The 25,779-nt window shown below is 48.3% G+C and overlaps 1 protein-coding gene across 1 annotated transcript in view; it reads right to left on the bottom strand.

Annotated features, from left to right (window-relative positions):
* LOC145391832 (uncharacterized) overlaps positions 1–25,779 on the bottom strand; it is a 73,839-nt gene that overhangs the window by 4,672 nt on the left and 43,388 nt on the right. Inside the window, exon 2 of the mRNA XM_080266320.1 lies at positions 1,691–1,832. Coding sequence (XP_080122446.1) covers positions 1,691–1,832 — 142 coding nt within the window. The remainder of the gene's footprint in view (positions 1–1,690; positions 1,833–25,779) is intronic.

Genomic DNA, 25,779 nt, shown 5'->3' with positions numbered 1-25,779 from the left:
GTTGTCTAGATTTCACACTGGATACTCGACTTGGTCCTTTGATGCTCTGACCATCCCACTCCGCCTGCATATTGATAGATAGATAGACAGATAGATAGATAGACAGATAGATAGATGGGTAATATATTTGTGCTCTTATGTCCAAGTCTAGAATGATACGTGGATGATAATTATGACTCAATTTTCCATCCTGTTTTGATAGTTTTTCTTCCGGAGGCGATTTGTTTGTGGCCACCCCAAACGGGATTGAGGCGTCTGGCTAGATAGATAGATAGACCTCTTTTCTTCTCTCCATCATCGCTCCGTGTTCCATTTTAGGTGGGAAAAATGCGAAATAGCGTTGGGATGATAATGATGATGATAATAATGATGATAATACGGAAAATAGTGGAAATATAAGCATAACTCGACGCCAGCGTGGTGTGGGGGTTGAGGGAATGAAGGAGTGAGCGTGCCTTCCCTTGCATACCATTTGCGTTTGTGAGGGGCAGGGTTGAAGGTAATGTCTCCTCTGATTTAACGCCCTGATATGAGGTGAAACAAGGTCAGCGTTGTGTGTGTGTGTGTGTGTGTGTGTGTGTGTGTGTGTGTGTGTGTGTGTGTGTGTGTTTCCCCATTGCTCATTCATTTCCCTTAATTCCATTCTTTCTCCTACTCATTCCCCCATTCCCCATTCATCTCATACACCATTTTACTCCTTTCCTTCATTCAGCCTTCTCTCTCTCTCTCTCTCTCTCTCTCTCTCTCTCTCTCTTTCCTTTCCCTACGTCATCTCTTCTCCATTCCCCATTTAACCCCATTAACTCAATATTCCCTTCCCCCATTTCCTATTTCCCTTCCCTGTTGCAAATTACACCTCGCCTTGCCCTCTTGCAACATTCACTCTAATCCACTCTACATCCTGCCTTATTTGCATCTCTCTCTCTCTCTCTCTCTCTCTCTCTCTCTCTCTCTATTTTGTTAGGTACCGAACTCTTATTGGAACTATAATTGACCTGTTACATTTAAACGATAAAAATGTTTCCAATATTTATGAATTAGAACCTGAGAGAGAGAGAGAGAACAGGGACATGCGAGTATAGAGAGGAAATGACAGATTTGATGTAACGTTCTCTCTCTCTCTCTCTCTCTCTCTCTCTCATATCTTTCTTTTCTTTTATCAGATGCAACACAAAATGCGAGAGAGAGAAACACAAAGGAAATATCCACACAGAAGAACAGAATAACACGTATGAGAACAAGAAGACATATACCATTGTTCTGTTTGATGCGCAGTTCCAGTCATGTTACAGAAGAACGAACTGATAGAGAAGAACAGGTTATAACAAGAACTCGTGAAGGTAGTGAACAGTGGTAGAAAGAGGAGGAAGAGGAGAAAAAAGAGGAAGATGAAGAGGAGGAGGAGGAGAGAAGAAGAAAAGAGAAGATGAAGAAAAATAGGAGGAGGAGGAGGAGGAGAGAGGAAGGAGACGAAACAGTAGAACATTTGATAACAAGAGCAAGAACTCATGACGCTAGTGAACATTTGTAGAAAGAGGAGGGGGCTGCAGGAAGAAGAGGAAGAGGAGGAAGAGAAGAAGAAGAGGAGGAGGAGGAAGAGAAGGAGAAGAAGTGGACAAAAAACAGAACAGAAGAACAGAACAATAAACTTACCTCCCAGAGAACAAGAATGACGAATAACACAACCTACCCAGCCAGTGTTCTCCCGCGGGGTCACCGAAGCCTGTCTTGTACTCGTCCCATCCCCTGATAAAGTTCTCCTGGTTGTTCTGCTCCAGTCTCGCCAGTAGCACCGTCCACCCACCGCCGTTCGTTGTATGATCGCACCACACCTGGGGAAGAAAGGTAGGTGGCTGATTGGTTGACAGTTGGTTTGGTATGGAGGGAGGAAGGTAGGTAGGTAGGTGGGTGGTTGGTTGATAGGTTGGTTGGTTTGGTAGGGAGGGAGGAAGGTAGGTAGGTAGGTGGTTGGTTGGTTGGTTGGTTTGGTAGGGAGGGGAGGGAGGGGGGATTGAGAGAGGTAGGTAGGTGGTTGGTTGGTTGGCTTGGTAGGAATGGAGGTAGGGAGGTGATTGGTTGGTTTGGTAAGGAAGTAGGTAAGTAGGTAGGCAGGTACGTAGGTAAGTAGGTAGGGAGGGAGGAGAGGAAATAATTACCTCGCCCGGAATGGAGTCCGGCGAGGTATTGTTTGTGATCGAGTTTGTTTGTTTGTTTGCAGCATTACGGAAAAACAACTGAATGAAATTATATGAAACCTTCAGGGTATGTGGGCACTGGTCCCAACAGGAACTGATATAATTGTGGAATTAATGTCTTCAAGTTTGAATGGTGAAACGCGAGGTCAAGGAGTTTCACATGACGAGTTCTTGAATGTGAAGTTAGTTGCGCCATTACCCTAGACTTTATTGGGAGTTGCACAGGGTAAGTTGAAAATGAAGTTAGTTGCGACTGTAATTGTTCACTGACACTAAATGACAGTACCGAATCAGTATTTAACAGCACTAAAGTAACTGCTGTCGGGTGAGGTTTGTGCCTTGCAACACTTATTTCGTTCTGTGATTGCGTTATGCCTGAGTGAGTGGGTCAGTGAGTGAGTGAGAATGGGTCAGTGAGTGAGTGAATGAGTGAGCTCCTAGTATAATCCCACCCTAGTTAATTAATTAGTTAGATAAATATATAGATAGACAGCTATATAGTTAGTATGATGGCACCACACATTAACATAGGCTGATGTTAGATATGCATGCTTGATTACCATGTTAGAATGTTAGTTACATAGATACACACACACTCCTCTCTTCTCTTCTCTTCTCTTCTCTTCTCATCCCATCCCTTCATTCATTCATTGTCTCTCCACCTTACATTATTTCTCTTTTCTTTTCCGTTCTCCTTTTTTCTCCTCCTCCCCTTTTTCATTTCCCTCCCCTCCCTTCCGCTCCCCTCCCTTCCCCTCCCCTCCCGTCCCCTCCCTTAGTTAACATGGAAGCGGCACCTCGTCCGTTTTGAACTGAATTTCGGGAATGGAATTGTAATGTTGATGGCTGGCTCAGTGGGGGAGGGGAGGGGGGAGGGAGAGGATGGGAAGGGATAAGAGAGGAGAGGGGAAAGGAGGGGAGAGGAGAGGAGAGGAAGAGGGTAGGCAGGGAGAAGAGAGGAAGGCAGGGGATAGGAAGGAAGGGAAGAGGGCAGGAGAGGATAGGGTAGGGAAGGAAGGTGAAGAGGAGGGGGAGGAGAGAAAAGGGAATGGGAAAGGAGGGGAGGGGAGGGGAGGAGAGGAGGGGGAGAGTGGGAGTGTTAGTGGGAGAGGAAAGGAGAAGGTGGAGGGATAGAGGGGGGGAGAGCAGGGAAAGGGAGGGGAGAGAGTCGTGTTGGAAGTGGAGGAAAGGAGAGGGAGAGGGAGGAGGTAGACAGGAGGGAGGGGAGAAGAGTGGAAGGTGAGATGACTGGGAAGAGAAGGTAGGTAGGGAGAGGAGAGGAGGGGAGGGGAAGAGAGGAGAAGGGAAGAGGAATAGGAGGGGGATGATTGATATATTAACTGACAGAATAATATTGTGTATATAACAAAACACACACACACACACACACACACACACACACACACACACACACACACACACACACACACACACACACACACACACACACACACACACACACACACACACACACACACACACACACACACACACACACACACACACACACACTGAGGGGACGAAATGGGAAGGATGGTTTTGTGAAGAGAGGAGAAAGAATGACGAGGGAAGGGGAGGAGAGGAAAGGGAAGGAAGAGGAGGGATCTGAGGGGAAGGGAAGGGATGGGAGAGGGAAAGGAAAGGGAGGGGAGAGGAGGGGAGGGAAAGGAAAGGAAGGGATGGGAGAAGGAAAGGAAAGGGAGGGGAGAGGAGGGGAGGGAAAGGAAAGGAAGGAAGGGGAAGAGAGATTTGAGAGAATGGGGTGTGTGATGGTGTGCAGTGATGAAGAAAAGGTGAGGGGAGATCAGGGATTAGGAAGTGATTGCATGTGAGGGGAAGTGAGGGCGATTGAAGGGGGGGAGGTAAGTAGGAAGGGGACTAGAGGAGAGATAGGAGGGGAGGAAAGGAGGAGAGAGTAAGGGGAGGGGGAGGTAGAGGGGAGAGAAGACGAGGAATTGAGGAGAATTTTAGGTCAGTGTGGTGATTTGGTTATTATAGTGCTGTGTGAATGTGTGGTGATTGTGGTGGTGTGGTGGAGTATGGTGATGGAGAGTGTGGTGGAGTGTGAAGGTGTGGCGGTGTGGTGGAGTGTGAAGGTGTGGCAGTGTGGTGGAATGTGGTGGAGTATGGTGATGGAATGTGGTAGTGTGGTGGAATGTGATATTGTGGTGGAATGTGAGTGTGGTGGAATGTGATAGTGTGGTGGAATGTGGTAGTGTGGTGGAATGTGATAGTGTGGTGGAATGTGGTAGTGTGGTGGAATGTGATAGTGTGGTGGAATGTGATAGTGTGGTGGAATGTGACAGTGTGGTGGAATGTGGTAGTGTGGTGGAATGTGGTAGTGTGGTGGAATGTGGTGGAGTATGGTGATGGAATGTGGTAGTGTGGTGGAATGTGATAGTGTGGTGGAATGTGATAGTGTGGTGGAATGTGGTAGTGTGGTGGAATGTGGTGGTGTGGTAGGGGAGTGGAAGCAGAAGTTCCCTGAAGCTGCACGTCCGCTGTACCCACCCTTAATTACCCACACGCCACACCCTGCAGTAGATAGATAGATAGATAGATAGATAGATTGATAGATAGATAGATAGATAGATAGATAGATAGACCATGGTGGAGTGTAGATACAACAAGAGAATGTCCACCACAACCATCATCATCATCATCATCATCATCATCATCATCATCATCATCATCATCATCACCGCCACAACTATCATATCATCATCACGACCACACCCACCACAACTATCATATCATCATCACGACCACACCCACCACACCACACCACACCACACCAAACCACACCACACCACACCACACCACACCAAACCACACCCACGTTCCCCACCTTAGGCTGCGGTGACGATATTAAGGTACACCACAGAAAACAAATCAAAATAAATCGCTGAAGAAAGTGAACTACGGGGCCCGCAATAGCACTGACGATCCGACCCTCAAGTAGATATTTCCAGCGATAATTTCCTTCTTAAGTTACGAATAAAACTTAAAGAAAACCGTAAGGAAATACTTAAGGTGTCTTGTAACTTGCGACCTAACTTAAGTCGTAAGAAAAGGCGTAAAGAAGAAGAAGAAGTTTGGGTGCATTCAGAGGAAGCGAGTAGCGTTGCATTGAGTTAGTGTGACGAGAGAGAGAGAGAGAGAGAGAGATCCCCCCTCCTCTCTCCCTCTCTCTCTTTTCTCTCTCTCTCTCGTCAGGAAAGTTAAACCTCATGCATTGTAATATTTCAGGCAGCTTAAAACACATGCATTTGAGAGAGAGAGAGAGAGAGAGAGAGAGAGAGAGAGAGAGAGAGAGAGAGAGAGAGAGAGAGAGAGAGAGAGCGAGAGAGAGAGAGAGAGAGAGAGAGGCAAGAAACCACTTAAGGGAGCATGGAGAGATATAAGGAAGGAGCTTTTAAGACAAGGAAGGAGAGTAGGGCAGGAAGGAAGAAGGGAAGAGGAAGGAGAAATTTAATAACTAGTAAAGATAAGGAAGGAAGGATTCAGAAAGGAAAGAAGGGAGGGAGGGGAAGGATTAGACGATGGAGGAGGGAGTCGGGAAGGAAGGAAGAAAGGAGGGAAAATGGGAAGGGTGTAAGAAGGAAGGAGGGAAGGAAGAAGAGGGAATGGGAAGGATGAAAGAAAGAGAAGGAAGGAATGAGATGAGACGGGATGGATGAAAATAAGAAGGAAGGAAGGAAGGGGAGAAGGAGGAAGGAAGGAGAAAGAAGGGGAGAAGGAGGAAGGAAGGAGAAGGAAGGAAGGAAGGAAGGAGGGAGGAAGGGAGCAGGTGTTTGAAGGCAGAGAAGTATTGGAAACACCAGACAGCGAAGCAATCATGATGTGGCCGCCTCTGAGTGCCACCTTACCATTTCTGCCTTATCCCTGCCTCCCCCTGCCTGCCTACCCTGTCTCATCCCTGCCTAACCTCTGCTTTACCTGTCCTATTCCTGACTTACCCCATCCCTGCCTCACCCTACATTCCTTCAGTCCATATTTCCTCTCCCCATCCTGCCTCACCCCACTCTGCCTCACTCCACATTTCCTCACTCCACCCTGCCTTACCCAACTCTTCCCCACCCCATCCTGCCTTACCCAACTCTTCCCCACCCCATCCTGCCTCACCCTACTCTGCCTCACTCCATATTTCCTCACCCCATTCTGCCTCACCTCTCCCTGCCGTCTCATCTCTGCCGCAGTCCTACCTGCCTCACCTCCTACCATCCCTGCCTCACTCCTCTCTGCCTCACACTTCCTCACTCTCTTGCCTCACCTGATAACTGTTTTCACCCTCACACTCCCTTGCCGCTTCCTGCCTCACCACCACATTTCCACACCAGTACCACATCCCCACACCACCACAACCATATCACATCAATACCACTCCCCCACTGCACCACAACCACAGCTGCTACTTTACCACTTCCCCCTCCACCACAGCTACCACATTACCACACCAGTACCACACCACCACATCCACAAAGATTACCACTCTCCCACTCACCACAACCCTAACAAACATCCACAGTTAAAACACCACCACTCTACCACCACACCCACTCCCTCCGCACTCCACCACCACCACAACTACCACCACACCCACTCCCTCCGCACTCCACCACCACCACAACTACCACCACACCCACTCCCTCCGCACTCCACCACCACCACAACTACCACCACACCCACTCCCTTCGCACTCCACCACCACCACAACTACCACCACACCCACTCCCTCTGCACTCCACCACCACCACCACAACTACCACATTACCACAGCAGCGCCACAGTGGGAGGGAAGGCGCGGGTCACATACATATATTCATAGAGAACCCTGGCTGCATTTTAAAGTTCCCGCCACCCCACGCCGGCCTGAGTTAAGGAGCCCTGCTGAATATACAAGTTACCCCTTAGTGTGGTGGGTGGGGGGGGGACGCCTTCGTGTGGTTGCATTGCTATGACGAGGCGGATCAACTACCTACTTATACAAACACTGCAACAAACACTACTGCTACTACCGCTACTGTTACCATATTATTACTATTGCTACTGATATGAGAGAGGGGGGTGTGAGTTGGGAGCAGGGCAGTGAAATGACGGGGGACAGGGTGACGTGGAGGCGATTTGTTTGTGGCCACCCCAAACGGGATTGAGGCGTCTGGCAATAGATAGATAGCTACTGATACTATTGTTATTATATTTATCGGTACTATACATTCTTTAGCAATATATTTACTCCTGAAACTACAATCGCCCCTCTTACTATTCATTTATCATTGTTATTACTGATAGCTTCCATTACTTGACATTAGGGAGGCTGCCAGAGATCGAGCAGCATGGAGAGCCGCCAGTAGGTGACCAAGGCCGACGCATGCAAGTTGGACCCTTTATAAACGATGCTATGATCTTACGTAAAATTCCCTACTTGCATTTCTCTACTTACATATAAATCTTCCTCCCATACATTTCAATCTTCCTCCCATCAAATCTTCCTCCCATACATTTCAATCTTCCTCCCATACTTACCTGTAAATCTTCCTCCCTCAGACCAAAGCGAGAGTGTTTTTGAGGGGTATATATAAAAGAAACCCCAAGCCTTGACCTGAGGAGCTACGAGGCCGCTTATAATTTAGGTAAGAAATTGAACGAGTCTTCTGAGTGGTTTATTGCGGGTTTGTTATTATTATTATTATTATTATTATTATTATTATTATTATTATTATTTATCATATGATGGAACTGTGCCACTCCCAAAACTTCGGTACTAATTCCCGTGTTCTCGTCGCCTAACACCTTTTCCTAAGCGATTTGTTTTGGTTATTACTCCTGACTGTCTTATTATATGTTATAAAAATCCCTCAGACATCGCCATACTCTGCATAAATAACATACCGGTATAAAAGAATAGTAACTAGTCATATCTAAAAAATAAATCGCTAAGGAAGGGGTGTTAGGGAGCCTCCTTACCCGACATGGATACGGATCTAAATCGTGGTTGCATGAAATTTGATGAGTCTCCTTGGTTACTAGTCAAATCAACCCTCCAGTCTGACTACACTTGAACTGAAGGAAGTTGGAGGTAAGCATATATATGAGAAAGGACTGAGTCTCCTTGGTTACTAGTCAGATCAGCCCTCGAATCTGACTTCGCTAACCCATTGAGCTAGAAGGAGTTAGGGTTATGAGAAAGGGTTGAGTCTCCTTGGTTACTAGTCAAATCAGCCCTCCAATCTGACTTTAAAAATCCATTGAGCTGGAAGGCGTTAGGGTTATAAGAAAGGACTGAGTCTCCTTGGTTACTAGTCAAATCAGCCCTCCAATCTGACCACTAATCCACTGAGCTGCAAGGGGTAAGGATTATTATTATTATTATTATTATTTTCCTACTAGAACAGACACGCTATTGAAAGTGCTCGTTTTATGTCTACTTTTTCATTACTTTTTTGCAATTGAATCCAAGGTAATTATGACCAAAAAAAAATCCATTGATACGCATAAAGGTGATGTGCTGGTTCCTCAGTGATCAGTACCAGGTGTTGTGGAAAAAGGTGAGAGAGAGAGAGAGATTTAGGTGGCGAGGGCAAAGGAGGAAGGTAAGGTGAAGAAGAAGGAAAGGTGAATAGAAGGAAAGGAAGAGCGGAAGAGGAAGAGACGAGGAAAGATTAAGACAGATGAGGGAAGAGGGAGAGATAATAAAGTATAGAGGGAGAGAAGAGAAAGGTGGAGAGAGGAGAGATAGGGAGAGAAGAGAACAGGAATATGGGGAGAAGAGGTAGAGTGATGGAAGGAGTGGGGGGGATGGAAAAGGAGAATTAGGAGGGAGGATGGAAGGGTTGTGGAGTGGGGGAGGGAGGGAAAGAGGAGTTTGGGAGGAAGGAAGGTAGGGAGGGAGGGGTGTGAAGTGAGAGTATGGGGGAGGGAGGGGAGAGTAGGAATAGGGAAAGAGAGCTGAGGGAAGGGGTGAGGGGGGTGACAAAATGGGGATATTATTACACCATTTAACTGGCAACTGAATTCCCCCCCCCCTCTCTCTCTCTCTCTCTCTCTCTCTCTCTCTATCTATCTATCTATCTATCTCTCTCTCTCTCTCTCTCTCTCTCTCTAACTGACGCAATCTGCTTTTAAATTGCCCAAATATTGAATTTAATTTTTTCCCCGAAGATAATCAAAGGGGAGAGAGAGAGAGAGAGAGAGAGAGAGAGAGAGAGAGAGAGAGAGAGAGAGAGAGACGTGCACTGGAGGAAATGCGTGAAGCTTTGTATTTTTGTTGTTGTTGGGTCCGTATTGTGTGTGTGTGTGTGTGTGTGTGTGTGTGTGTGTGTGTGTGTGTGTGTGTGTGTGCGTACGAGGGAAAATGTGCGTGTTTCTCAGTGTTATTGGTCTGGCACCTTGGCGGTTTCTTTATGTGTGTGTGTGTGTGTGTGTGTGTGTGTTGAGGGCTGTGTATGTGTGGGTGTAGTAGGACAGGGTTGGATTGGTGTGGGTGTAGCGGTGTTGTGGTATTTGTGGTGTAGGGTGTAGTGCTGGTGTAGGAGGGGAGGGATAGTGATGGTGTATGGTATTTTTGTGAGTTAAATTATATACGCTGTGTTAAGAGTGATAGATAGATAGATCAAAAATAGATATGTAGATAGATAGAAAAAGAGATAGATTGTATGGTATTACAGATTTATGGAGAAGGTATATGTTTGATGGAATTCAGAGAGACAGACAGACAGACAGAGAGGGAGAGTGGGGTGGATGTGCGTGTGTGCGTGCGTGTTACAAGGCTGTTTTCCTTTGTGTGTGTGTGTGTGTGTGTGTGTGTGTGTGTGTGTGTGTGTGTGTGTGTGTGTGTGTGTGTGTGTGTGTGTGCGTGTGTGTGTGTGAAATGTTTTATGTATTTTTCACATTACCTTGGCAAAAAATTATCTGTCGTGGCTGTACATCTTTCCCCAAGCACTTCTTCGTGACTAGCAATACTCTTCCGTTAATCTATTGTGACAGCTCAGCATTCCAGATCGAGAGATGGCAATTTTAGGCCAAGTTAGAGTGAAAAGAGTATAGTGGGGTGGTGAGGCAGTGTGTGTGTGTGTGTGTGTGTGTGTGTGTGTGTGTGTGTGTGTGTGTGTGTGTGTGTGTGTGTGTGTGTGTAGGATGGAAAGGGAGGGAGGGAGAGGTGGAGGGGCTAGGAGAAGGGAGAATGAGATATGGAGAGAAAAAATAGCAAGGGAGGGGAACAGAGGGGAAATAAAATGAAGGAAAGATTGAGGAAGGAGAGAAGAGGGAGAGGAGAGGAGAGAATGGACGGGTAGGAAGGATGAGGGGAGAAGAGACGGGGATGAGGTGTAAGGGAGAGAGGAGTGTAAGGGTATATGGGAGGGAGAGGATGAGGGGATGAAAGGGGAGGAGGTGTCTAGAGGGAGAGACAGTGAGAGATGAGGGAGAGAGGGATGAGTATGAGGTATGAGGGAAGAAGGGTGTGTAGGGAGGGGCAGTGAGAGAGAGAGAGAGAGAGAGAGAAGAGAGGAGTGGGGGGAACTATTTCAGTTCCACAAACTGTCCTTTCTTTATTAACCCACTTCTCTTTCAAATCACCCTTTGTAAAAATCGTATGCAGGGAGGAGTCAGGGAGATAGGGAAGCAGGGGGAAAGGGTGAGAGGAGTGAGGGAAGGGGTGAAGGAAGGGATGAGAGGGGTGAGGGAGGGAGGGAGGGGGAGCAGGTGTAAGTGGGGTCCATCTGCTTGAATGTGAGGCTAGTGGTGGAGCTGCCATGATCAACCATTTCCTCCTACATGGTGACGAGGGGTGGGGGGTAGGAGCCACACCCGAGAGAGAGAGAGAGAGAGAGAGAGAGAGAGAGAGAGAGAGAGAGAGAGATAATAGGCTGGTCCAACCACACCTGCCACCTTTTCTCACATCCCTTCTCAACACCTGTCCCGTCACACCTGTCTCCTTCCACACCTGTCAGCCCCAGACTCCTGCCTCACCCTTACGTCTGCCACACCCACACACTTGCCTCAGCACGCGCACACACACACACACACACACACACACACACACACACACACACACACACACACACACACACACACACACACACAGAGGGGATGTATGTTAGTGACCAACACCTACACGAGTTAGCCTTTCATTACCACTCATAAAGATCATTGTTGTCACCCTCTCTCTCTCTCTCTCTCTCTCTCTCTCTCTCTCTCTCTCTCTCTCTCTCTCTCTCTCCTTTACTAGTTCTCAAATTCATTCCCTTCTCCATTACACCCTCACCCACACCACACCACACCACACCCACACCCACACCACACCACACCACACCCACGCCACACCACACCACACCACACCACACCACACCACACCACACCACACCCAGATCCACATCCAATATCCCCTCTGCCTTTCCTAATTTCCTTACAGCCACACCTTACCTACCCCCCTCCCTCTCTTCCCTCCTTCCCTCCCTCTTTCTTTCCTCCTTCCCTCCCTCTTTCTCTCCTCCATCCCTTCCCTCTTTCTCCCCTCCTTCTCTCCCTCCTTCCTCCCTCTTTCTTTTCCTCTTCGTACACTTTACTTTCTCTCTCACTCTCTCTCCCTCTCTCTCTCTCTCTCTCTCTCTCTCTCTCTCTCTCTCTCTCACACACACACACACACACACACACACACACACACACACACACACACACACACACACACACACACACACACACACACACACACACACACACACACACACACACACACACACCGGATGGATTCTTACACTTAAAAATGAAACGTGATCTGAGTTTGAACCTGAAGCTGAGAGAGAGAGAGAGAGAGAGAGAGAGAGAGAGAGAGAGAGAGAGAGAGATCGCCAGGGAAATTAAGGGTAGGTTGAGGGAGATGAAAAATTAATGGGAGGAAAATGGAAGAGAGAGAGGGAGAGAGAGAGAGAGAGAGAGAGAGATGATGAGAATAGATGATGGAGAGAGATGAGGAAGAGAATCATCCTCGGTCTTCCTCTTCCTCATCCCCCCCTCACTATTGCGTAATTCTCTCTCTCTCTCTCTCTCTCTCTCTCTCTCTCTCTCTCTCTCTCTCTCTCTTCTTCTTGCCCTTCTTCCTCTCTTTCCATTTCCTCCTCCTATCCTCACCCTCCTCTCCATCTGTTCCCTCCTCCCTCCCTCCTTCCCTCCTCTTCTCTCTTATCGTCCCTCCTTCCTCTCACCTCTCCTTTCCTTCCCCCTCTCTCCTCTCTCACTTTCCTCACTCCCTCCTACCCTTCTCTCTCTTCTTTTCCGTCAGCCCTTCCCTCCTCTCAAATTCTCCTCTGCATTCTTCCTTCCCCAACTTTCCTTTCCTCCCTCCCTCTCTCATCTTTCCTTTCCTCCCGTCCTCTCCTCTTCTTTCCTTCTCTTCCCTCCCTTCCTCCCTCCCTCCCTCTCTCCTTTCCTCCCCTTCCCATTTCCTTTTTTCCTTCCCTCCCTCTTTTCTCCTCTGCCTTTCCCCTCCTCTTTCATTCCTTCTTCTTCATTCTCTTTTCTTCTCTTTTCTTCCTCTCTTCTTCTCTTTCCCTTACTCTTTTTGCCCTCCTCCATCCCCTCCTCCTCTTCTTTCCTCCGTTTTCTCCTCGTCTCTCCCTCCTTTCTTCCTTTTTTCCTCCAACCCTTTCCTCCCTTCTCCCTCCCCCGGCCCCCTTCCCTCCCTCCCCCTTCTTCGCCTTGGGTTACGTTTCAGTACAATGATCTTCGCCCTCACCCCCACCCTCACCCCACCCCCACCCCATCCCCACCTTCACTTTCACCCCCCACCCCCACCCTCACCTTCACCCCTCCACCCCCACCCTCACCCACGCCACCATCACCTCACCATATAACCTACTTTTCAACCAACCCTCCCCCTGCCCCTCCCCCTCCTCCTCCCCTCCCTCTCCCCCTACCGCGGTAATGGAGGGGGCGCCACCCCCCCGTATGAATAAAAATCTCCCCTCGGCAAGAATGTGAGAGGTACGTTCTTACCTGGAATTAATATGGGGAGGGGAGGGGAGGGGAGGGGAGGGGAGAGGGAGGGAAAAGGGAGTGGGTAGCAGTAGAGTGGCAAGGGAGAGGGAGGGAAAGGAGAGGGGATGAGGAGGGGAGGGGGAGGAGATGGAGCGATGGAGAGAGGGGAAGAGGTGGAAAGAGAAGAGAGATGGGGAGGGGAGAGGAGGGAAGGAAAGGGAAAGGCAGGGAAAGTGGAAGAAAGAGAGGAATGGGGAGTGAAAGGTAGAGAGAGGGGAGGGAAAGATGAGAGGAAGAGGAGGAGAAGTGATTGGGAAGGGGGGAGAGAGGAAGAGAGAGAGAAGGAAAGGGGGAGGAGAGAGAGACAGAAGAGAGGGAGGGGAGGAAAGTGGTTAGAGAGAGAGAGAGAGAGAGAGAGAGAGAGAGATGGATGAATGGATGAAGGAGGGAAGAGTAAAGCAATAAAGATGCTTATATTGCCTGGGTTATGTCTCTCTCTCTCTCTCTCTCTCTCTCTCTCTGTCTCTCTCTCTCTCTCTCTCTCTCTCTCTCTCTCTCTCTCTCTCTCTCTCTCCTGCCTAGAAAGTAAATAAACAAATAAATAATCGCTAAATAGAGCAGAGAAATTCATCCCAAATCGCTAAGTGAGAATCAGAAAGAGGGATGAACCTGGAGGGGGGCGGGAGGACCTAGGGGCAAAAGTAGGCTTAGATGGGCTTTGGATTCTCTCTCTCTCTCTCTCTCTCTCTCTCTCTCTCTCTCTCTCTCTCTCTCGTGTGGGGCAGTGTTATAAGCGGCCTAAATCGACTGGCAACAAGGCAAAGATACTGCATAATAGACGAACTTTGGCAATTAGGCATGTAAAGATCATTAACTTAGAGAGAGAGAGAGAGAGAGAGAGAGAGAGACCACAAACTTATTATGAAAAAAAACAAACTTAGTCCCCAGTCATAGGAGTTTGTGAGAGAGAGAGAGAGAGAGAGAGAGAGAGAGAGAGAGAGAGAGAGAGAGACCAGCCGAACATGATTAGATGAGGCCTTGCTTATGCTAGAGCTTGTTATTGTTATTCTTGTTCTGGCGGTGGTGGTGGGTGGTGGTGGTGGTGTTGTGATTGTGGTGGTGGTGGTGGTGTTAGCTCTGTTTTTGTTATTGTTGTGGTACGAGGTGTTATTTTTCAATGGATTGTTATGATCCACTAGTATCCTTGTCTTGTTTTTGTCATACTAAGCTTTTAAATCAGGCGGTTGTGGTGGTGGTGTGGTGGTGCTGTGGTGGTGGTGCCTGGGAGCCTGGTAAAGCTTAATCAGTATAAATTAGCAACATCACGAAACTCAGGAAAAGGAAACGAGAAACTAAACGCAAACGAGACGGTTCGAAGCGGATTCAGAAGCCTCGAACCCCCGGCAACCACGCCATCCCAGGAGTTATCAAGTTTTGCCAGACTTGGAGGGAGTTTCAGAGGTAATATGCAAATAGGGGGTGATTAACAAAGTCCTGTAGTTATCATTACACGCCAAACTCATTATCTCCCTCTCTCCTGCGATGTAAGGTTGTATTTTGATCTGGTTAATATTAGGGGCTCGTGTTTACGTGAGGTGGTTTGGAAATGCCTTTTTTCCTTGAACTTGCCCTACGAGGAGTATTTTCTAAGCTTAATATTAAATCAGTTTAGAGGGTAATTCTCTCTCTCTCTCTCTCTCTCTCTCTCTCTCTCTCTCTCTCTCTCTCTCTCTCTCTCAATCTCTTTTTGTTTTCAATGAGAGGGGCCTAAGCTGAATAAAATCGCATTATTTTTTACGTGATCGACTGTGGGCATAGACTTGATAGCCTGTTCTCTGAGGCTGAGCTATCCTACGTATCAGACACCAGCACATGTCACCACTACGGCACCAATACCCACCTTCCATATTGGGCATAGTCTTTGATAGTCCCGTCGCTCAGCAGCCGTACGTAATTACACACATTCACCTCCCCCCCCCCTTTTTTAACGGAAGATGGACAGAGGAAGGAAAAACAAAGAAAAAATATCCCTACACGTCACCTCTACAGCACCAGTACCCACCGTCCTTATTGAATACATACCAAGGCTGTCTCATTGAAAGTTGGTGTAGGTAATCGATTTTTTTAAGTATATGTCGGTGAGTCTCGTGGAATATTAGTAATGTATCTTTTAATTCAAATAATCAGCCTCTTCCCTGCCCAAACCTGGACTCGATCTCACGTCCTTTTAGACAGCAGATGGAAGTGGAGGAGCAAGGACGATGACCCGAAATGATGATGGTGGTGGTGATGATGGTGGTGGTGGTGATGATGATGATGATGGTGGTGGTGGTAGTGGTGGTGGTGGTGATGATGACGATGGTGATGATGATGGTGGTGGTGATGATAATGTGATGATTATGATGATGATGATGGTGGTGTTGAGGACGATGATGATGATGATGGTGTTGAGGACGATGATGATGATGACGATGATGATGGTGATGATGATGATGATGATGGTGGTGGTGGTGATGATGATGATGATGGTGATTATGGTGATAGTGGTGGTATTGTTTTGTTTTTGCCTTTAGTGTGTGTCCAACCCTGCGCATAATCTTCCCAGCCCGTTCCCAAGACCCAGTAGTCGTCGTACATATCACCACTTTGGCACTAACACCCACCGTCTATATTGAATACATGCTAGGGCTGTCTCATATAGGCCTAGTGTATTGGTATTGGATAGATAGGTAGATAGATAAATTAGATAGGTTGATAGAGACAAATAAACAGATAGATAGATAGATGGATGAATTGATAGATAGATAGATAGATAGGGTAGTTCGTGGGTGTCAAGTCATTCAGTCGATTGTTAGGTCACGCACGAGTCATTGCGCCTTCACTCCATCAGCTGGTTAATGAGAGAGAGAGAGAGAGAGAGGGTGGGGGGGGGTGAGAGGTAAGGCAGTGTGGGGTGAGGATAAGGCAGGGAGGGGGAGGAGGGATAGGGAGGGGTGAGGATGAGTAGAAGAGAGGATGAGGCCGGAAGGGGTGGGAGAGGCTGGGAGATGAGGCAGACGAGGGAAGTAAGGCAGGAGGCGGAGGGGTGAGGCAGAAGGGGTAGTGAAGGCAGGGAAGGGGTGATGGTGGCCCGAAAGGAAGAGGGAGAAGTAGGGTAGGGTGGGGGGTGAGGCAGGGGAGTAGGTGAGACAGGGGGTGAGGGGGAGGGTGGTGTGAGTGAGGCAGGGGGTAAGGGTGAGGGTGGTGTGAGTGAGGCAGGGGATGAGGAGGAGGGTGACGGGGCAGGGTGGGTGAAGGTGAGGGTGGTGAGGCAGGGTGGGTGAAGGTGAGGGTGGTGAGGCAGGGTGATTGAGGGTGAGGGTGATGAGGCAGAGAGGGCTTGAAGATGAGGGTGGTGAGGCAGGGTGGGTGAGGGTGAGGGTGGTGAGGCAGGTTGGATGAGGGTGAGGGTGGTGAGGGAGAGTGGGTGAAGGTGAGGGTGGTGAGGCAGGGTGGGTGAGGGTAAGGGTGGGTGAGGGTGAGGATGGTGAGGGAGGGTGGGTGAGAGTGAGGGTCATGAGGCAGGGTGGGTGAAGGTGAGGGTGGTGAGGCAGGGAGTGAGAGTGAGGGTGGTGAGGCAGGGGGTGAGGGTGGTAAGGCAGGCTGGAGGAATGCAATATATCGGTGAGGCAGAGCGAGGCAGGGGGCCACCCGGGCAAATATATAAACCATACCACGCAGGCACAGGCGAAGGTACAGGCACTGAGGCAGGGGAGAGGCGGAGGAAGGTAGGCAGGGAGGAAGGCAGGACATACAGGGAGGAAAGGCAAGGAGGAAGGAAGGCAGGGAAGTGGTGGAGGAAGGTAGGAAGATAGGTGGGTCATAGAGAGGAAAGGCAGGGAGGTAGGCATAGGGAGGAAAGGTAAGCAGGTAGGCAGGCAGGAAGGGTATGAGCAGTGGAGGCAGGAAGGTAAGCAGGGTATAGGCAGAAGTAGAAGACCTGGTAGGCAGAGCATCGGTAGGAAAGGTAGGTAGGTAGATAAGTAGGTTGGTAGGTAGGTAGGTATAGGTAGGGAAAGGTTGACAAGGAGGTAGGAAGTGAAGAGGTGAGGCAGGGGTAAAACGGACGAGAGAGAGAGAGAGAGAGAGAGAGAGAGAGAGAGAGAGAGAGAGAGAGAGAGAGAGTAGAATAAACAGAGTGCAGGGAAGTTGGACTGAGAAAAAAAAAGATAAAGTGAGAGAAAAGAGAGAGAGTGAATAAAGAGAGAAAGGGCTAGAGCAAACAGGGCAGACGGTATGCAGGCGAGAGAGAGAGAGAGAGAGAGGGAGAGAGAGGGAAAGAGAGAGAGAGAGAGGAGAGGAAGAAACACAAGGAAAGAAAGGATTGAGGAGACGAAGGGAGGGGAGAGGAAGGAGGGGGAGAGAGAGAAAAGGGGGAAGGAGGAGAGGAGGGGAGAGAGAGAAAGGGGGAGGAGGAGAGGAGGGGAGAGAGAGAAAGGGGGAGGAGGGGGAGAGGAGGGGAGAGAGAAAAGGGAGGGGGAAGGGGAGAAAAACTGCTCTGTTGACATTATTGCATCACATGACACAGAAAGTAAACAAACAGGACTCCCTTTCTCTGCCTACACCTGCATACACCTTGCCCCATATTCTCTCTCTCACTTTCTTTAATTTCTCTAGCTACCTGTCTCTTTTCTCTAGTTCACTTTCTCTATTTTCTCTCGCTTTCTCTCTCACGTCACTGCCTGCTTAATGTCTACTGTATGTCTTGCCTGCTTTCTCATTAATACCTTCATTTTCTCCTTCTGCTTTCTGTCTGCCCTCTCTCTCTCTCTCTCTCTCTCTCTCTCTCTCTCAGTAAGCGGCAGCCTTAGATAACTTTGGTCTTGCCTTGGTTAGACCCTGGAGACAAAATGGAGGGAGGGAGGGAGAGAGGGAGGGAAAAGGGGGAGGGAAAGGAAGAGAGGAAGGAATGTGAAATGAAGTGTGTGTGTGTGTGTGTGTGTGTGTGTGTGTGTGTGTGTGTGTGTGTGTGTGTGTGTGTGTGTGTGTGTGTGTGTGTGTGAGAGAGAGAGAGAGAGAGAGGGAGAGAGAGAATGTAGGCAGGGTAATAAAAAGACTGTCATAAAGAGAAGTTTTGTGACCTCATTCCCTCTAACTGTTATGACCTTTGACCTGTTTCCGCGTGACGTGTGACCTCTTTCTCGACCCGTGTGACCTGTCGTATGGAGAGGGCACCTGAGGAGAAGGAAGGGTACTTGACGATGCTGAGTTGGTGTTAGTGGAGGAGGTTGTGTTGTAGGGAGAGAGAGAGAGAGAGAGAGAGAGAGAGAGAGAGAGAGAGAGAGAGAGAGAGAGAGAGAGAGAGAGAGAGAGAGAGAGGAGAGTCTTTTGTCACATATAACCCTTGAACTTTTGATGGTCACATATTTCCGTATTTTCCACAAAGAATATAAATGACTAACTTAACGCTTTCAAATACTCGTGTTTTAACCCATAGTGGTGGAGAGGGACGCCTTCATGTGGTGGCATTGATATGACAGGGTGGTGGAGCTGCCTGGTTATACAAACGTCCCTCAACTCCATCCCTATCCCCCGAAAGGAGAAAGAGATTGGTGGTCTGCAAGGAGAGGGGCCGCAATAACTAATTACTACTACTACTTCTGCTACTACTACTATTACTACTACTACTACTACTACGCAGCTTCAGCCTGCAGTCCACTGGGTTAAACAACAACAACAACAACGCTTCGTATTCAACTTTTTGGCGGGAAAGTATGAGGTGCATTTGGTGGCAGCGGAATTTGTGAGTTAAAAGGGTGACACTACTGGCACTCCTGATCTCTCTCTCTCTCTCTCTCTCTCTCCCTCTATCTATCTATCTATCTATCTATCTATCTATCTATCTTTACCAGTGCTGTAGTTCTGTCACCTTAAGTTGGCCCGGATTTTCGTCCTTTTGTAGCTTATTTCACGTAGCTCAGTGGCAGAATAAGACAGTACTACGGCTCTATATCCATTCCGTAGCACTTCTTCGTGACTAGCACCATATTAGAATTGATCCATTGTCACGACTGAATAGAAGACAATACTAAGGCTCTACATCCATTCCATAGCACTTCTTCGTGACTAGCATCACATTCTAGCGTTACTCTATCCTTACAACTCAGCATTTAAGATGGGACTTTTACGCCTACTGAAGGTGAACGGAGTATATGCACGTTCAAATCTTCCTTTACAGATCCTGAACGTCACACTCACACGTAGAGGCGAAGAACGTCATTTTCTCTCTCTGGGGAAGTGACCCACCGCTACCCACGTATAACACACAGGTAAGGGAAGCATTTTTTGAGTGGTGGATAAGGAGTGTGTGTGTGTGTGTGTGTGTGTGTGTGTGTGTGTGTGTGTGTGTGTGTGTGAGAGAGAGAGAGAGAGAGAGAGAGATGTATAATTTGTGTGAAAATGGAATATGTGTGAGATGAGCTTGTGTGAAGATTAACAATTTATGTGTCTGAGTGTGTGTGTGTGTGTGTGTGTGTGTGTGTGTGTGTGTGTGTGTGTGTGTGTCCATCCGATGCTCACCAACTTGTCTAAAGTTTCCCCTGTGTAATATTTAACTTGGGGAGGGGGAGACGAGGAGCCTACAGTGTTGGCAGTGTGTTGGCAATATGGAGATAATAATATGCATTGTGTCTTGGTAATATTTTGCTCGTGGGTTGGTAATGTGTTGGCAGTGTATTGTAAAGTGATAGTAATGTGTTGGTAATATGATGGCAGTGTGTTGGGAGTGCTGGCAGAACGTGTAGTAGAATAAATCGCTAGTAGACGAGCGCTACGAAGCCTCCCATACCAACCATTGATGGGGGTTCAGGAATTGTGGTGGTGGGATTTCAGTTGTTGTGTGGTGGTGTTTGTGGTGCTGAGAGAGAGAGAGAGAGAGAGCCATATAGTGTCTGGTCTTAGGCAAATTTATTTCTAGTTTTCTTTCTTTACTTATATATATGATGATGATGATGATGATGATGATGGTGATGATGAAATGGTGGGAGACGAGGTATGGTTAGCGATGATGAAGAGTCTACTACTACTACTACTACTGCTAATAATAATCATCATCATCATCATCATCATAATAATAATAATAATAATAACAGCAGACAATTACATACATGACAATACCCCCACTGGTGTCGGTGAGAGGGGGGGGGTAAACAATATTCATTTTTTAAACACCAATATGGAAGCTGGGCAATTTTAGCGATAGGCCTGTCAACACCAGCGATTCCCCTCATATTATTGTTTTTTTTGGAGAGGACGGGGTAGATAGATAGATAGATGGATGGATAGATAGATGGATGGATGGAGAGATAGATGGATGGAGAGATAGATAGATAGATGGACAGATAGATGGGGTTTATGGTGGGTGAATGTGTGTGCGTGTGTATATGTTTTTGAATGTTTTAATTGTCTCATGTCTGTGTAAAATAAGAGAGAGAGAGAGAGAGAGAGAATAGTGTGATAAGTATAAGAGAAAGTGAGAAAGACTGATGAACTGGAAGAGGAGTTGAGTTGGAAGCGAGGAAGGGAAAGAGAATTATAAGAAGAAGAAGCAGGAGGAGGAAGAAGACAGGAGGAGAAGGAAGAGGAAAAGACGAGGAGGAGGAGGAGGAGGAACAGAAGAGAAAGGAGGAGAAGGAGAAAGAAGATAAAAGAGGAGGAGGAGGAGGAAGAAGCTGATGGAGGAAGAAGGAAAGAGGGAACATTAGGAGGAAGAATAAAGGAGAGAGGAAAAATCAGGGAGGCGTATACGACGAAAGAGGAACAGCAGAAATAATGATAGGAATGAGGGACAAGAAAATGAGGAAATTACGAGGAAGGAGAGAGACGAAGAGAAGAATTAGACAGCGAAGAAGTAGTGGTGGAGGAGGAGGAAAGGGAAGAGTTAAAGAGGAAGGAGAAAGACGAAGAGGAGGAGAATTGAAGGCAGCGAAGAAGGAGAAGTAGAGGAGGAGAAGGAGGAGGAAGAAGAAGAGGAGAAGAAGGAGGAGGAAGAGGAAAAGGAGGAGGAAGAAGAGGAGGGGGAGGAGGAGGAATGACGTAAAAGCAGAGAAAATTGGAAAGAATTGAAAAGAGAAGAAAAATGACATGGAAGAGAATTGAAAGAGACGATGAAGAGAGAGAGAGAGAGAGAGAGAGAGAGAGAGGGTGAAGTAAGATTTAGGAGCCATACATTACTGGAGCCCTTGAGAAAAGACTGAGTAGGAGAGAGAGAGAGAGAGGTTGTGAGAAAATGATGACTAAGAGAATAATGCTTGAGAAAGTGAAATTTGTGAGACTTATGTAAGAGAGAGAGAGAGAGAGAGAGAGAGAGAGCTGACAGGGCTAGAACGGTCTATATTAAAGGATCACCACCACCACCACCACCACCAGCATTCCCCTCTCCACCACCACTACCACCACCACCACATCACTACCTCCTCTCCTCCACCCCACCACCTTCACCATCACCATTTCTCCCTCCCTTCCCTCCTTGACCTCCTCCGCACCCCTGTATTCTTCCCCACCACTATCACCACCACTCTCCACCACTATCACCACCACTCCCCACCCCTCCTCCCCACTCAATCTCTCTCCCCTCTCCAACTTTTATCTTCGCTTCATCTCCCTTCCAAATGTTCATAAAGCCAACAGGAAAAAATGCAATGCCAATGAAGGAAAGCAAAAAGGGAGAGAGAGAGAGAGAGAGAGAGAGAGAGAGAGAGAGAGAGAGAGAGGTGAAGTAGAAAGGAGAGAACAGGAAGAGGAAAGGGGAGGATGAAGGAAGGGGAGAAGGGAAAAATGAAAGAGAAAGGGAGGGAGGTGGGAATGAGAGGCATTGAGGAGGGAGAGGAGAGGGAGAGAGAGGGGGGGAGAAGGCAGGAAGGGAGGGGGGAATGGAGAGGAGGACGAGAGAGAGAGGGGGGGAGGAGAAAAAGGAGGGGATTAGAGTTGGGGAAGGAGGGAGGAGAGAGGGAGAGTTAAAGAGGATGGGAGGTGAGGAAGAGGAGAGGCAGGGATGGGGAGGCGATATGATGGTGGGGAGCAGGGTGAGGCAGGGTATGGTGAGGCAAGATATGGGTAAGGCAGGGCAGGGTGAGGCAGGGTATGGTGAGGCAGGGCAGGGTGGGGCAGAGTAGGGTGAGGCAGGATGGGGTGATGATAGGCAGGGTGAGGGAGGGCAAGGTTGGGTGAGGCAGGACGGGGCAGGGTTAGGCAGGGTGAGGGAGGGCAAGGTTGGGTGAGGCAGGACGGGGCAGGGTTAGGCAGGGTGAGGGAGGGCAAGGTTGGGTGAGGCAGGACAGGGGCAGGGTTAGGCAGGGTGAGGCAGGGACCATCTGCCTCTCTCGACACCAGTTGTGTTTTATGTTCCTTCACAATGGCCCTCTCTCCCTATCTCACTCTCTCACACTCTCACTTTCTCTCTCCACTTTTATTTTCCTTCAGTCTTTTTTATCATCGAGTTTTCTCTCTCTCTCTCTCTCTCTCTCTCTCTCTCTCTCTCTCTCTCTCTCTCATTTTATATTCTCACACGCTTTCCCCTTCCCTCTTCATCTCCACCCTTCCTCATCTCTTATTTTCACCGTGATTAATATGACTGGCTACACACACACACACACACACACACACACACACACACACACACACACACACACACACACACACACACACACACACATTTTGACACCTGCGATTCTTGAAGTAGAGTCAGCCATATTGATTATCTGACGACTCTTATCCATCTGTTTATATCTATCTATCTATGTCTATCTATCTATCTATCTATCATATATTCTCCCTAAATCAATTTATGTCTATCTGTTTTTATCAGTAATCTGTCTATCTATTAATCATGCTATAAATCTATCGGTCTATCTCAATGTAACCCATTATTATATTCTCTCTCTCTCTCTCTCTCTCTCTCTCTCTCTCTCTCTCCCCCTCCTCCCCTTCTACGCACCACTCCCTCTCTCCCCCCTCCTCCCATCTTACTTCTCCAAATCACTCTCCACCCCCACCCTCTTCCCCTACCCATTTCCCTTCTCCATATCACTCCCCACCCACACCCTCTCCCCCTTCCCTCCCCTTCTCCCTCCCCTCCTCCCCATACTCCCCTATGACGCCAGACGGCCGCCATGTTGAAGCTCCAGGCGGTTTAATTATAAGACCAGGAGGGAAAAGTGTTGGGTGTTGTAGTGTGTTTATTACAGTGACGCGGGGTGGACGCCATATTTGCGCTCTCTCTCTCTCTCTCTCTCTCTCTCTCTCTCTCTCTCTCTCTCTCTCTCTCTTAAATTCCTATGACTGGGGACTAAGTGTTTTACTTAATAGGTTTCTCTCTCTCTCTCTCTCTCTCTTTCTTTCTCTCTCTCTCTCTCTCTCTCTCACACACACACACACACACACACACACACACACACACACACACCTATCTCACCACACACACCTGTCTCACCACGCACAGACACACACACACACACACACACACACACACACACACACACACACACACACAATCGCTCAGTACCGTGTGTATTCGGTCAGCTTCATTTCCTGGTTACCTTCCTGTCCCATAAAGAGAGAGAGAGAGAGAGAGAGAGAGAATAACTTTAGGAATGTGATGTATGGTGTGTGTTTGTAAGGGAATGATAATATGTGTGTGTGTGTGTGTGTGTGTGTGTGTGTGTGTGTGTGTGTGTGTGTGTGTGTTCGTGATGGTTAATTAATGTTGAACTGGTATTGATGTGTATGCAAATTAGTGTGTGTGTGTGTGTGTGTGTGTGTGTGTGTGTGTGTGAGTGAACATACATACAACCACACATACCTATAAACCTAATCACACACACACACACACACAAACACACACACACACACACACACACACACACACACACACACACACACACACACACACACACACACACACACACAGTACTACATCGTGTACATGTAACTGCGGGGGCGAAGGGTGGGGGCGAGTGAGGGGAGGGGGGGGAGAGGGGGGTGTGAGGGGAGGGGGAGAGGGTTGTAGAGGTCAAATATTTAAGCTCAGGGTCAAAGGTCATGGTTGAGCCAGGTCAGGAGAGAGAGAGAGAGAAAGAGAGGGAGTGATCTTGAGTGGGAGAGGGGAGGAAAGGGGAAATAAGATGGAGGGGGAGAGGGAGTTCAAGATGGAGAGGGAGGGGAAAGTGGGAGGAAGGTGGGAAGAGGGGAGGGGGAGAGGGAGGGGATTAGAGGAAAGAGAGAGAGAGGGAGGGAGGGGAAGGTGGAAAGGGGTTGGGAGGGGAGAGGGAGAGGTGAGAGAGAGGGATAGGGTAATGGAGGAGAGGGGAGAGGGAGGGGAAGATGAGGGAGGGAGAGAGAGAGAGAGGGTCGTGTTAGTTAGAGGGTGTGGTGGTAATTGATGCTACTGTGTGTGTGTGTGTGTGTGTGTGTGTGTGTGTGTGTGTGTGTGTTTAGAGTCATTTTGTCTTATTACCTCATATAGCTCTCTCTCTCTCTCTCTCTCTCTCTCTCCCCCTCCTGATCTCTGTTCTTCTTTCTTTCCTCCCTCCTTCTCCTCCTCCTCCTCTTCCTTTTTCCTGGAGGGTGTGGAGCCAGGGGCAGCCTTCTTGCTGTACAATCCTTATCCTTCAGCATATAGAGTTAGATCTTGTAGTCATAGTCTACTCTGTAACACGCAGCCTCGAAAGGACCATAAGGTATTGCTGTTTGCTTTCCTTTGTATTCCTTTGTATTCCTCCTCCTCCTCCTCCTTCTCTTCACTTAGCATTCCTCTACCTCCTTTCCCTCCTTCCCTCCATTTCCTGTATTTCCTTCCTGTCTCATATATCTACTCTCTCTCTCTCTCTCTCTCTCTCTCTCTCTCTCTCTCTCTCATCTGTTTTTCTGTCATTCTTTCTCCTTAACTTTTCAGTTCACTCATTAAGACCTACCTACCTACCTACCTACCTACCTACCTACCTACCTACCCTTCCTTTCTTTATCTCTTTTAATTTAACTTTGTGCCTCTCTTTTTGCGACGTCTCTGCCCCCACTCTCTCTCTCTCTCTCTCTCTCTCACTCTCAGTGGCTATTTCTGCCTACTTACACAACCTGTCTGCCTACCCGCCTTCTCAGTGCCTCTCTCCCTACCTACCTACCTCATTCCTTGCCTACCTCCCTACCTCCCTCACTGCCTACCTCCTGTATTTATCTGTCTGCCTGTTCCTGCCTGCCTGCCTCCTTCATATACCTCCCTGCCTACCTGTGTACCTCTGCCTGCCTACCTTGTACCTCATTTATCTCCCTCTCTCCTTCCCCTCTTGCATCCCTCACTTCCTGCCTTCCCTCCTTTCTTCCTTCCTTGCCCTCCTGCCTGCCCGCCTGCCTGCCTGCCTGCCTGGTGCGTGGTGTGATGCAGGCTAGGCAGCCACCATTTCCATGACAACACTCCTGCCTCAAGCTGAACCATACCTACCCTGCCTCACCATTTCTGCCCCACTACTTCTGCCTCATCACCTCTGCCTCACCAATTCTGCCTCACCACTTCTGCCCCACTACTTCTGCCTCATCACCTCTGCCTCACCCGTCTCCCTCTTTCCCCACCACTTCCTGC

This window comes from Coenobita brevimanus, chromosome 20, assembly GCF_032717465.1.
Source record: "Coenobita brevimanus isolate Jiangsu-jjx chromosome 20, ASM3271746v2, whole genome shotgun sequence".
Classification (NCBI taxonomy): Eukaryota; Metazoa; Arthropoda; class Malacostraca; order Decapoda; family Coenobitidae; genus Coenobita; species Coenobita brevimanus.
This window is presented reverse-complemented; position numbering and strand designations above follow the sequence as displayed.